Genomic DNA, 14,579 nt, shown 5'->3' with positions numbered 1-14,579 from the left:
TTTTAATTTGATCAAACACAGTGAAAGAGTGCCAGGCTTCATGTGCTTTAGTGTAAATATTTGTGCTTTCTACCTCTGGGCACTTGGGGCATGGGTGGTGCTGTGGTTTAAACCACTGTGCCGCTTGGGCTTGCCGATTGAAAGGTCGGCGGTTCGAATCCCCGCGACAGGGTAAGCTCCTGTTGCTCGGTCCCAGCTCCTGCCAAGCTAGCAGTTCGAAAGCACGTCAAAGTGCAAGTAGATAAATAGGTACTGCTCCAGCAGGAAGGTAAATGGCGTTTCTGTGCACTCCTCTGTTTTCGCCAGAAGCGGCTTAGTCATGCTGGCCACATGACCCGGAAAAACTGTCTGCGGACAAACGTCGGCCTGTAAAGTGAGATGAGCGCCGCAACCCCAGAGTCGTTCATGACTGGACTTAATTGTCAGGGGTCCTTTTACCCTTTACCTTACCTCTGGGCATATCAGGGGCACAGCTTAACATTCCAGCATGGCAGAATCTACTCCTGATTATTTTTTGTCATGCAGGTCTGCAAATTTGCTTCTCTCTCTTGACTCAGATTTTAATCAGAACAGCAACAATGGCTGGAGGGGGTGTTTTAATTAACCCTATCATGCCCCAGCTACTATTTATCCTACAGGAGCAAAATTTATGGAGGAAGCAGGTAATCTATCTGTATTCCACCCCATCCCCCAAGTACGGCTCACATTAGCTGAGGAGGGGGAAGGGATTTAGATTACAAAAATGGAACAGACAGAAAGGGTTGTACAACTCCCCCCTCAGACCTGCTGCTCTGACCAAAAGTCTGCCCCCCACAAGAACTGAGTAAAAGTTGGTTGTTGTTTTTTTTAAAAAAAAAAAGTCAAAAGATCTCATCACGTATCTCCAAAGGTTGTCTTGATTCTCTCTCTGCCTTTTCCTTTGTCTTAGGGCCAAAGTATATGAGAAGTTATACAATGCCTTTAGCCCTGGGGTACATGATTTCCCCCTCCCACAATAAGCAGCCATCATGGGAGGGGGGAAAGGGCCACAGTCCTCATCTGGCCTAGGGAAGGGCAGAGCAGCAAGATCAGGGCTAAAGACATAAAGGTTATCAGGCCTTCTTTAGCTCTTAAAAAAAGACACACACACACACCCCGGGCTAGTCAGTGAAGGAAAGGTGAATGTGCTGAAGCAACTACAATATTTTAACTACAGATTAAATTTATTTGTAAAACATTCTCAAAAGTCTCACTAGTGGTCTTCTTTGATAACTGGCGCAGGCGGGGTGGCGCACCCCATTTCGCTGCCTGAGGCAAAAAGGGAAGGTGCCACCCCATTGCCTCCCCTTTGCCAAATTCCCGCTTACCGGGGTCATACAGTGGTGGCTTCTGGAGACATCTCACTGGAAGCCACCGCTGCTTCTCTCCGCTTCTCCTGTGGTGATGGGGTAGGCGGGGCTCACACAGGGGCACTGCCCCATGGGATTCTGTCACCCAAGGTGGCTGCCTCAGTCCATCTCATGGGTGGGCCATCCCTTACTAGAACCAAAAGACTGGTACTGATGCTCCGGAAAGATATGTGCACAGCTCCATTTAATCAGTGGACTGAAGATATGACGACACTTGCAACTTATGAAGCGATTGCTTAGAGATGTAGACTTTGTATGGACAAGTATAAAGACATTTGGAACACTTTTATACAAAATATAGTAGGTTAAAAATAAGCATATATATCTCTCTGGATAATAATAAAACCTGCACACCAGAGACGTATAAATGGGATTGTAATTGTTAACTCGTATAATGATATACAGTCATACCTCAGTTTAAGTACACCTCGGTTTGAGTATTTTCAGTTTAAGTACTCCGCGGACCCGTCTGGAACGGATTAATCCACTTTCCATTACTTTCAATGGGAAAGTTCGCTTCAGGTTAAGTACACTTCAGTTTAAGTACTCTACGGACCGTCTGGAACGGATTAATCCACTTTCCATTACTTTCAATGGGAAAGTTCGCTTCAGGTTAAGTACGCTTCAGGTTAAGTACAGACTTCCAGAACCAATTGTGTTTGTAAACCCAGGTACCACTGTAGTATAGCTTTTATTTATTTCACTTTGTATTTTTGTTTTATGTTTGTTCGGTTAAACTGTTCTTTAAAAGACTTAATAAAATGGGTAGGCAGTCCTGGGTTCAGCAAGAGCACCAAGAATAAGGCAACTTATAGTTGGCCGAGCCATCTTCTGAAGCTCATATCATGATACTGTATTTGTAATAGGCTGATCCAGGATTCATTGCAAATTTAGATTCCAATGTTAACACTTTATTTAGGGAAATGTGACCAATGAAAGGGGAAGGAAGCACAAAGCTTGCTTACCGGTTGAGTCTGCTGCAGATGCTCTGCCACTAGTCAGGTCTTCAGTGTTTATGGATTGCAGGTCAGTATAGGAAGGTGTGAAACTGGGGCTGCTGGTGTTCTCAGAAGTAGTTGTCCAACTGTTGTCTGACGTGAGAGGCCTTCTCTCAGAAGATCCCGAAGAGGGACACGTCCAGCAGAATGTTCTTGGAGAGAAGGCTTTAAAAAAGAAAGAAAGAAATTTGTGGAACTAGGCAGCATTCAAAGGGTTCTGGAAAGGTGAATCATGACAAAAGAGGGAATAGGATGGTGCAGAACATCTTATACCAAGTTTCCCCCAAGCAAGGAAATGCTGCAGGGTAGTTGGTTATTTGATGCTATCAATGCTCCTCATTTGCTACAAGCCTTCTAATATACAGTCATACCTCGGTTTAAGTACGCTTCGGTTTGAGTACTTTCAGTTTAAGTACTCCACGGACCTGTCTGGAACGGATTAATCCACTTTCCATTACTTTCAATGGGAAAGTACACTTCAGGTTAAGTACCCTTCAGGTTAAGTACGGACTTCCAGAACCAATTACATTCATACTTTGGGTTAAGTACTTTTCAGGTTGAGTACTCTGCGGACCCATCTGGAACGGATTAATCCACTTTCCATTACTTTCAATGGGAAAGTTCGCTTCAGGTTAAGTACGCTTCAGGTTATGTCCAGACTTATGGAACCAATTGTGTACTTAAACCGTGGTACCAATGTAAAACCGAAACACTTGCTACCATGTTGTAGACTGAGGAATGTTGTGTATGTCTGTCTATGCGTTTTGTGCTTCGAAAAAAGTTTTGTGCAACCTCTGTTAATGTCAGAGCGTAAATGTCAAAGTCCAAGACCTTGTGCTGTTTACTGTGTTGCAAGACTGTTTAGCAGTAGCTGCTTGGAGACAAGTTCCGAAAGGGGAAATAGATAATTGCTTTTAATATTTATTTAATATTTAATATTTATAGACGGGCCCGGGATCAAGTACATTCGATGGGTCTGAGGCTCTGATTGGTTGGAGGCTCTAGCCAGTGAAGAATGGGCAGTTTGCCTGTCAGTCGGGAACGACAGTTGATGAGGAAGGTGTGAGGCGAAGAACAGAGAAAGTTGAGGCGAAAGTGGACAGCGAAATCCTGAATATTCTGGCATATTTTTCTCCAGTGTGTTAACAATGCTTTGGTGGCTGTGATGTGTAAAGGTCTTAACGGAAGAGGACAAAAGCAGGTTTTTTAAAACAGGGGAAATGTTCAAGAAACCGGAAGTACAACCGGAGGAGCCTTGGGATCAGAGGCAGATTGTACCCAGTAGTTAACTGGGTTGTGAGTGAATTTGGCTGGGGAGGAATGTCAGGGAAATTGGTCCGAGGTAAAAGCCTTTTAGAGGCAGGTCTCAGCAACAGCATCTCTTGAGTCCTTGGAAACCATCATCAAGCACGTGTAGATCTCAATGTATCAGCTTTTCCTTATGTTCACAATTATCCCTTTGATAAACAAACAGTCTTAGTTAACAGTTTGGTCCATCTCTGGTACTGGTGACAATCTCACACCTAATGCCAGGCTACCAGGAAGTTTTAAGAGTGTTTTAAGGGAATTGGTGCCAGCAGAAAAGGGTCACATTGGAGAACTCGGCGGGCCAGATTCAACTAACCTGGTAGGCTAGCAAAAGTCCTGGAAGAGGACTTCTGCTAGTGTAATAGGGCTTCCCCCCCTCCATGCATTTTCCCCCAAATCTGCTCTGGGGAGTTGAGAGAACTCGCAGACCAGTCTGTGGGGAGAAGATAGGAGAGAACATTCCATCTGGCAAGCAAAAAATATTTTCATTGACAGAATAGTAGTGCAGTGTTGAATTTCACCCTCAGTTACAGTGGCTGCTTCTATATAAGCTGCGCAAATACCTAAATGTGTGTTTATAGACAGCAGGAACGGAGGGAACCCATTTCCTATACATGTGTATACAAAATCCTATGAAAACCGCATACCTGCCTGCTCTGCAAAAAGACTATTAATACATGGGATGCGAGGAGAGCTGGGATCCTCATCTCCCCTCTTTACACACTCTTTCAGAATGTCTGAACAGAGATATTTTTCCTTATAAGCCTCATGTGCAAACAGCATCTATAATATGAAATGTCCAAAATCACAGTTAGAAGAACATACCTTCATAGTCTTTAGAAGCAAGCTCTACTCACACCATACATTTAAAGAACTATTATACCACTTTAACAGTCATGGAGAATCCTGGAAACTGTAGTTTGTTATGGGTGCTGGGTTAGCACTACAGTTCCCAGGATTCATTATTACTCTTAAAAGCAATGCTTTGCATGTATGATGTGGATGAGATCTAGAATAGCTTGCTTGAGAATTCTCTCTCCAAATTTGTTCCAGTTATACAACATACATCCTCAGTCTTCAGCTACCTGAGCTTATAGCGAACTTTTCCTCCAGCAGCGAAGATAGTACAATTTGTTCCAATTTTAGCATGCCATCAAGCTCTCATCGTTTCCAGTTATTGCTTTCCTTCTTCCTCAGCTGTACGATTCTCTTACTCAAGACTTGCCAGTTTCAGAGCGGATAGCACAATCGGCATTATGTGAAGTTTGCTCTGTTGTGAAAATGCCTCCCCAAGAATGTGAGATAAAGCCCTAGTTACTTGAGCCACTTAGAATCAGACAAAGTCCTTGAGAGGAGTGTGATCCAGATGTCACAATAGGCCTTTTCTAGCTATACTTTTCATACCTCGCTACATTCCAGGGCGCAGCTTTGCCCAGCAGTATATCTGATTGAATTGAAACGTCAATATAAGAGAGAATTGAAACAGGGCCGAGTTCCATTCTGCATTGGTAGCATAAGCAATCAGGGTACCATATGGGTTGTATGCATAACTGCCAAGTTTTCCCTTTTCTCGCGAGAAAGCCTATTCAGCATAAGGGAATTTCCCCTTTAAAAAAGGGAGAACTTGGCAGCTATGGTTGTATGACTGACATGGCTATTTCCCATGCCATTGGTGCCCCTTCGCAGGACTAGTGTCACAATATATTTGCATAATTAAACATTTTTTGGAGGAATTTTTTTTTAAAGTGTTATTTTTAAAATAACACTTTTAGCAAATTCTTTCAAAGAAACCAACAACAAAGCTTTAAAAATTCAAAAATTAGCATTTTAAAAAAGAATTAAAATAACAGAACAGGTTTTTTTAAAAAATAAAAATAATAGCACAGTGGTGGAGCACAAGCTTTCCCTGAAGAAGGCCCCTGGATCAAAGCCTGACACAGGAACACATATTTCCTGTGTTCCTAAAATCAGCAATAAAAATAATCAGTATCATATCATCCCTTTTTTAAAAAAATCTTTACCCGGTACTCTAAAGTTAGCAAAGTATGTACCAGTCAAGTATCTCCAGAGGAGCAAAATTTCACAACAAGGGCATCACTACTGAAAATGCCCTTTCTCCGGTTGCCAATACTTCAGCTTTGAAAGGAGTATCAACACAGCCTCTGAAACAGTATTAAAAGAGAAGGTAGGTTTATATGGAGTAGCAAAGAGTCTTTTAGACACTGTGTGCGTGTGGGGTGTGTGTGTTTATGTGATGTTGACAATAAACAAGCCAAAATATCTGTGGAATACTTGGGGCAAGGCCTAGGAGATGGCTTCTTAACTATCTTAGCCAGGGACTAACTACTTTGCAGGACAAAGCCATAAGAGGTCTAGTATGTAGAAGCCCAGATAAAATATCACAGAAGTCCCCAAACTGTGTCAGGTTGGGTATTATTCTTGAGGTCAATGATCTAAGCACATATAAGCTGCATCAATGCAGCCTGTTGCTACTCCATCATAGGATCATTCCAGCTCAGTGTTATTCACAAGAAGTGGCTCTCGAGAGTTTCGGACAAGAGCCTCTCTCAGCCCTACCTGAAAATGCCAGGGACTGAACCTGGAATCATTTGCAAGCATTACTGTAATAAGACTTCAGTATAGTGTAGCATTCCAACCTGTATGCGCATTCTCTGGTGACGTGCTAGGCCAGGGTGCATCTTCAAACTGGACCCACGTGCTGAATGATGAAGACAGATCAGGCTTTGGAGATGGGTGGTTTTCAAGCAAACATACGGACACAGAGTCTGCAGCAGTTTTGTCCATTCCATCTCCCAGCTCAGCATGTGCAAGTGTCTGAAATTCTCCATCCAGGTTTTGGATGCCTTCGGAAGAAGTATCAGAGGAGGACAGAAACCTTTCAAGAGGTTCTCCAGTTTGGCCTGCAAGAAGAATCACAATATAATGTAGAAGTAACAAGTAATTTTTAAACATCCTTTTTCATCATTTGTACAGTGGTACCTCGACTTACGAAGGCTATCCGTTCTGCGGCGGTCTTCGTAAGTCAAAGTCTTCGGTTGTCGAAGCACCCGTTTTGCGCATGCATGAAACATGATTTTGCACTTCTGCGCATGCGCCGACCGCAAACGCCGCTTCTGCGCAGGCACAGAATGCGCGCACGGCGAAAAGACTTCCGGGTTTGTCGACTTCGGAAGTCGAAACCTTCGGAAGTCGAGTCATTCAGATGTCGAGGTACCACTGTACATGTTTAATGTGTATAGGGCAATATTACAGCTTTATGCTTCTGAGTGAAACTACCTGTTATAAGAAACATGGCAGCCCAGGTTGAGTCATTCTCCTCTCCACCATTAAAGAGACTTTGTAATGCATAGTACATGTAATACTGTGTCCCAGTGTCATTATACTGAGCAAGTCATGGTATATAAAAACTGAACATAGCTACCCACATGTAATCAAATCCTTTCCAAGGAGCTTAGGGTGACCCCATTTTAACTCCATAACTACACTTTAAAGCAGGATAGGCTGGTAGAGTCCTTGACTCAAGTTCTCCCTGTGAGTTGAAGAAGGAATTCAACCTAGTTCTGAGTCCAAAACCCTGTATCCCAGAGTTGGGAGACCTATGGCCTTCCAGATATTGCTGGACTACAGCTCCCATCATCCTTGACTATCAGCCAAACTGGCTGGGGCTGATGGGAGCTGGACTCCAGCAACGTCTATAGGACCACAGGCTCTTCATCCCTGCTCTATCCATTACTTTGCTCTATTTGCTCTATTACAGACTCATGCTAGTAAAAGTCACAACTGCTGCTGGAGCAGGGCTGGCCTGCCCATGAGGTAGACTGAAGCTGCTGGCTTGGGTGGCAGAGTCCCATTTTTTGGGGGGGGGTGCTCTTGCTGGTGGGACTGCGCAACAGTGGCTTCCAGCCAGGTCTTGCAAAATCTCATGGAACTCTGGCAAGATCTCGCAGAGCTTTTGTGAGCTCTCACAATATCTCACCGGAAGCTGCTGTGAGACCCTAGTAGGCGAGGCTATGGCAGGGTGGTGGAACAGCTTCCTGTTTTACCTCAGGCACCCCTGAGCACAAGCACAAGCAATTCCCATTCATGCAAGGAGTTTCTCCATTTTAGTAGGTCTGTGTGCGACATGCAACTGGGAAAACACAAAACCCAATGGGAGGAAGACCCATCAGTTTGTGTCTATGCTGAATGAATGGAGAAGAGGCTGGACTTGTAAAAAAAACCACACACACAGAGGGCTTTGGAATGGAGTAAAAGAGTTGCCTTGTTTCCTTTGACTAACTTATTTATATCAAGATACAGCAACAGCCTGTTTCATCAGAGGGAAGGAATTTGCCTACCCTGGGAGGCAGCCGGTAGCAGCAGCCCATCGTTGAAGGAGACCCACTCTGACTGCTGGGAAGCAATGACGTTGGCAAGTGATGTCATGCTCGCTGCAAGTCGCTACTCATCTTCATTCACATCGCCGGCAGACAGTAGACAGCAGACAGCCCACTTTGTTGCAAAGTTGTCATTTTTAAAAAATTCATTTCATTCCTGACACGGCAGCTGTCAGGAGAGGGAAAAAAAATATTAGAAACCCACAATTTGATTGTACAAGGGTATAAATGGCTACTAGCAAAGATTACCTCCAGTGTCTCTGAATACCATTTGCTGTGGGAAACATACAGGAAAGTGCTACTGAACTACAGCAGGAGAGAGCAAATTTCAGGCTTGTGAGCTCCTGACAGATGGGCAGAAGGGGTAGGATTTGGGGGTTGGGTAGGCTCTTAGCTTTCATTTTTAAAAAGGAAGCAGGCATTTCTGAGGGAGAGGGAAGGATATTGGGGTATGCTTGCTTAAGCACTTTTCTATTATTTCATTCACTCCCTGCGTCTGCAGCCTTTGCAGAATAAAACACAACTGGCTGGTCTGGGCATGTTTTATTCCAAAGTAACTCCCTTGAAATAAAGACATTATGTCAATCTTATTGGAGATTCAGTACCTTCTTGTGAAATTCCTAGATATGTTTTGGCTGGGCAGGGATAAAATCCAACTATTACTAGTCTTGCTTCAAATGGCAAAATGGATTGGGCTGGCCCTGGGCGATTCTGAAGGAGGTCTACTGTTGCTTGCATATGGAATTTGTGTAAGTAAGTGTAAGTGTAAATCAGGCAACCTATTTTTTCTGGAATTGGGACTTTGGCTCTTTTGACCAGGTAACATTTAAACTGAGGGAGATTAAGGCTACTAAATAAATTCAAAAGCTTTCCCAAATATAGTGCTCTCCAAATGTTTTTGGGACTGCAACTCCCATCAGTCCTGACCACTGGCTATACTGCCTGAGGGTGGTGGGAGTTGGAGTCTATAGCATCTGGAGGGCACCAAGCTGGGGAATATTATCTTAGACTAAAGAGATTTAAGTGGAGATTAAAATAGTTGGATTATACCACTATCTTTTCTCTCTATTTGCTCCGAGTATCAACGTGTTCAAAAGGGAATGTGCACCTCTATTTATTTTGCTGAAGTTGAGAGTTTCCACTTGGAAAAATCTAGATCTTGAAATTCCAGTTCCAAAGCTACATTGACTTCAATAAAGTTGGTCTTCAAAGAAGACCCTTATGGAACAACAAATAATCTTCTAGTACCATCCTGATCTTATGGCAAGCACACAATACCAAATATGGGATCTAGGTTTCTTGCTACAAGAGCAATCCCAGCTCCTTCCTAACAACCTCCATAACCAGATTCCAATACCAAATGCATGTTTTTTTTCTAGCACAATTTAAGCAGGATGCCCCCTTTGTAACCAGAGGTTTCCACTGATAAACTGAATTTGAAACCGCAGCCCTGTTTGTGTATGCTGCCCAGCTATCCAGTGTCAAAGAGTTTAAAAGTGCCGTGTAGAAAGAACTGGTAGAGTTTTGCAAAACCAACTAGCAAATGGGGTCAGCATTAAACCAACGAATTACTGTATGTTCCTTGGAGAGGTAGGTAATTGTTCTCTGAACTACATAAAATAAATACCGCAACTCTGCAGTATCACTTCTTAAAATAATCTGGCAACTAACATGTCACAGGGAAAGAGGCACTGTTAGGTTTCCTAGGGAACCCAAGCCCCGTTTTTCAGATCTCCTGGCCCCTACTTTTAATCATCTTTCTATTTCTACCGAGAACTTTTTGTGTGTGTACTCAATGCTTTAAGGCAGTGTAATGTTTTGATGGGGAAAGAGAGTTAAGAGTGATTTACTGAAAACTTCACAACTGCGAAGAAAACTTGCCAGCTTGTTTCCCTGCCAGGGACAAGGAAGCTGGATAAGGGTGGATAATGTGGGATGGGAGGAGGTGGACTCTAGCCAGGTGGACTTAATTTGAGTCAAGAGTTAATCAGAGCTCAGCCCCAGAAGCCATTTTTGATGCCATGGCTCACACTTGCTGTTTAAGCAAGCAGGCTAGTTACAGAAAACTATTTTCAAGACATTTAAGGTCATGGGCAGTGTGTGTTCTTTTTGGGTTTGCCCCTGAGAGAGGGAGGGATAGACTGACCTCAATATTTTGCTGTTTTTCCCACCTGACCAACTGCACAGTTCTTTTGGCTTGCTGAAACATCTGTAATGTGAGTAATTTTTTAACAGAGCCTTGCTCTCTCCCCAAGCAGCCTAGCTGAGAAAGTCCTGAACGAAATCTGAAGAGAGCAGGACGTGAACAGGCAAAAGGCTTTATCAAGAGTTTCACATGCTCAGGGAGCTGAGGAGAATGCTTTCTTTTATTTCAGTTACAGGTAAGTAGCCGTGTTGGTCTGAGTCGAAGCAAAATAAAAAAATTCCTTCAGTAGCACCTTAAAGACCAACTAAGTTTTTATTTTGGTATGAGCTTTCGTGTGCATGCACGAGTGTATCTGAAGAAGTGTGCATGCACACGAAAGCTCATACCAAAATAAAAACTTAGTTGGTCTTTAAGGTGCTACTGAAGGAATTTTTTTATTTTATTTCAGTGTCTAAGAAAAACCTCTGAAAGGAGAGAGGATGAAGCAGGCCCGTCATGGAGGTAGAATTGTTTCTCCTCACTGAGGCAGTGTTTACCTGTCACCACCCCCTTTCCACTTCCATAAAAAAACACACGCCAAATATATCCCCTCCCACAACCAAATGAAAATTCACCAAGACTGAGAGTTTAAACATGGAAAACAAAACTCTGCTGCGCAGTTAGGCAGGTTGGTCTTTTAACAGCTAAATTCTGACAGTATTCCTCCTTGCTTTGGGGCTGAAGCGAGCAGCAGGTGTGACAAGAGTGCCACTATTCATCTTCCTGTTAGGCCATGGCTGAAAGAAGGCTTGGGTAGTTCATCTGCAAAATGAAAACAGCTCTTTGTGCCCAAAATAGTCTTAATGGAGGAGTATCCAACCACAGAAGCGACTCATAATATATGAGCAAGACCCTAATGACCCTATGAGTCACTGAACGCCCATACAGTAACTCTGAGGGTTGGATGGCAGAGTCCCAGCGCAGAACAGGGGCATAACTTCTCCTCTTTTTGCAAACCTTGGGATCTAACTCAAGAGACTAGCAGGCAAGCCACTGCAATGCTAATCAAGGCCGGTGTCAAAAGTCAGCATGGTTCATGCATCCTGCTGATGGCCCACATCCCAGCAGGAGAGGGGTTTTGTCCAAGGGGTGTCCTAAACCAGCACTCCTTCACAGACAGACCCAAGTCATTTAGGGGCCCAAGGCAGACAGTTCAAATTGCGCTCTCTCCCACAGCAACCTGCAAGCTGCTCTTGTCGTCAGGCAGCTGTCAAAGCCCTAGCAACTCAGTAAGGCCAACCACTGATACTTACCCTGGGTTTGGAAGCTGCCATTTATTTTCCCGATATGGTGCACAGTGATGCCACATCAGGGGCATTGTGGGAAATTAGAAGTGCTCTTGCCCCTACCCCCAAGGGGCCAATACTTGTGGGCTTTTTGCCCCCTCAAACCCAGAGCTGTCTCTGCCCTCAATAGTGGTAAAAGTAATATTATTTTACCACTCTGGAGTAATCATTTGTTGGAGGCCCTACATGCAGCAAATTTTAGATAAACTGCAAGGTCAGCAGGCTGTCAATTCAGTTTATTGCCATTTCACATGTGCTTGAGATTTCGGCCATCGAGTGATGCACATTTTCAGATTCTTAGCTAAACTGCCCCTTCATTGCAACTCCGAAGAGTGATTGGAACATAGGACGTTGCACTATATTGAGTCAGATCAACGCTCCACCTAGCTCAGTGTTGCCTGCACTGACTCGCAGCCGCTCTCCAGGGTTCAGACGGGATTCCCTCCCCACCAGCCCTACCTGGAATTCAGAGGGGCAATGAAAAAAATGCATTGTGGTGGCAGGAAATGGTAAAGAGATAAAAGCACATTTCTGTACCCACTTCACTATACTGTCTTAGTCTCAAGCCCTCCTTCAAGCAAAGCCCTGCCCCCAAGTCTGTAAAATTCCGAAACAGCAAATATTTTATAACGTGGAAAAGACAGCAACCCATCGGACAAAGCAAGCGAAGTAGCAACATGAAACTTTTGGGTGCAATTATCAGGAGAGATTTGGGACGAGGAGCCAGCACGCAGCTTTCAGCAGATCCTAGGAAGACTAGAAATCCTAAACCAGTGATGTGCAACCTTTTGAGCTTGGTGTGTCAAAATTCGCCAAAAAACTGAGCATAACTCGGGTGGTGTGTCACTTTGAGAAAAAAAACTATAATTTTGCGATATTTATAGTTTAAATAACAAAAATGTATAATTGTAATATATAACTGTATTTAATAAACCAAAAACTAATTATTTAACCAAACCAAACCAAAAAACCCTTATTTATCACAAAGTGCCCAGAGTTGTTGAGCTTTTGTGGGGGAGCTGCTGACCAAAGTTTTGGAGGGTTTTTTTGGGGAGTGCAAAAGTTGCTTTGCTTTTTTGGGGGGGTGCCCCAAAGCTGCTGCACTTTTTGGGGGGGAAGAGAACAGAAATAAATGAATAATACCTTCGCTGGAACTAACATGCAGCACCAACATAGTCTGCCAAAGCACCAAAAATCCCCAGCACAGAACAGGTTAAAAAATGAACGCTGTTACACCCAATCAACATCTGCCAAAGCGCCTGAAAAAAACAGCACAGAAAGGGTTAAAAACCAATCTCTGGCTACCACCAGCAGCAGCAGCAACAAAGGATCAGAGACAAGCTGAGGAGAGAGCAGGAGAACAAATGGGGGGGGGCGGGACAACAGCGTGAATGGGCCGATGGGGTGCGTGCCAGCATTGAGGGCTCTGCGTGTCACTTCTGACACGTATGTCATAGGTTCGCCATCACTGTCCCAAACTAATATTTGATATCAGTAAAGGACTAGATGTGCACTTAAATGAAATTTAATCCATTTAAGAAGCAAATGCTGTTGGTTCAGCAAATCATCTGATCCAGGGTTAGGTGTCGCACTCCCCCTTAAGTCTCAGGCTAACAGGTTGCTAGCGCTTGTTGATCTGGCACACCTACATGGTTGAGTATCAGTGCCTTTTACCAGCTTTGGCTGTTGCACCCTTTCCTGGAAAAAGGGATTTGGCCACAGTCATCATGCTCTACAGAACTGGAAAGGTATAACAAATGGTCCACAATATCGTTGCCCAGCTCTTGATCTCTGGTGTCTATTTTGTTGTTTCTTCAGCTTGTAAACTGCCATGTGTACAGCAATATAGAAAGGAGGTGTACAAATTAAAAGTGAAACGAAATGAAAAAGGTCTGCAACTGTGCGATCAGAGTGTAATTTCACCCTATTTTTGTCTTGCTCATTCCTGGGCTCTTAAAGGTGCTACTGTTGTTGTTGTTTAGTCGTTTAGTCGTGTCCGACTCTTCGTGACCCCATGGACCATAGCAAAAGGTGCTACTACTTTCCTGCAAAGCCTCAAATGGCTTGGGACTGTGCATGCCCATATCTGAAATGCTGCACTGACCTGAGGTTTGGTGGGTGTGCATGAAAAACACGAGTACCTGTGGGTGTGGTGGCCCTGTCAGCATATGCCTTTTGGCATCTGGTGCCTCTTTGAAGAGCAGGAAGCTGAAACAATCTTTTTTGGCCACAAAAGCTTATGCCACCCTATATTTATGGGTCTTCAAGGTGCCATGAGAGTCTCAGCTGTTTCCATTGCATTAGTTGACCGTCAATATAAAGTGATGAGTTACAGCAGTGGTCTTCAACCCCCGGGCCACGGACCGGTCCCGGTCCGTGGATCAATTGGTACTGGGCCGCCCAAGGAACATTTAAATACAATTAAATTAAAATTATTAAATCAAAACAATCTAAATAAAATATAAACAATGTCCCCCCCCCTCAGCGGGCCGCGGTAAAATTATCAAACGTTGACTGGTCCGTGGCGATAAAAAGGTTGGGGAGCACTGAGTTACAGCACTAACTGATGTGGATCTGCTGAGATTTCAACCCCACTGTGTTTAGAATTATGGCTCTGTTGAGATTTAAGCAGGTACTGTAGCACAATAAGAATCAAAATGTATTACTTCACAGCAAGCAGTGTTCTCCTGTGAAAAAGACTCATTAGAGACATGGCAGGAAACTATTGCCTTGACCATTAAAAAAAAATCCAGTTATGGAAACAATCAGCTTGAAACATTACTTATTGAGTCTCAGTGTTTTAACATTGATGCTGTATTACAGCACATTTTCCCATTACATAATGGCACTGAAAATTAAAAGATGGTTTTCATAGCAAAAGCACAGCTGGTTTGTCAAAACTCAAATAGGATTACTGCTGTATGGCATATATCAATTGCATGGAGAGGATTGTAGACCCACGTATAGGCCTTGCTTGTTAAAATGCTGTAAACCAGCCTTCCCAAACCTGCAGATAT

The 14,579-nt window shown here is 43.6% G+C and overlaps 1 protein-coding gene across 1 annotated transcript in view; it reads right to left on the bottom strand.

The window, feature by feature from the left end:
* Positions 1 to 14,579, bottom strand: part of STON2 (stonin 2) — a 70,274-nt gene that overhangs the window by 48,870 nt on the left and 6,825 nt on the right. Inside the window, exons 2-4 of the mRNA XM_035107794.2 lie at positions 8,053 to 8,260; positions 6,352 to 6,615; positions 2,354 to 2,551 (exon numbers count right to left, since the gene is read on the bottom strand). Coding sequence (XP_034963685.2) covers positions 2,354 to 2,551; positions 6,352 to 6,615; positions 8,053 to 8,140 — 550 coding nt within the window. The 5' untranslated portion in view covers positions 8,141 to 8,260. The remainder of the gene's footprint in view (positions 1 to 2,353; positions 2,552 to 6,351; positions 6,616 to 8,052; positions 8,261 to 14,579) is intronic.

The sequence above is a fragment of the Zootoca vivipara genome, chromosome 1, assembly GCF_963506605.1.
Source record: "Zootoca vivipara chromosome 1, rZooViv1.1, whole genome shotgun sequence".
Lineage (NCBI taxonomy): Eukaryota > Metazoa > Chordata > Lepidosauria > Squamata > Lacertidae > Zootoca > Zootoca vivipara.
This window is presented reverse-complemented; position numbering and strand designations above follow the sequence as displayed.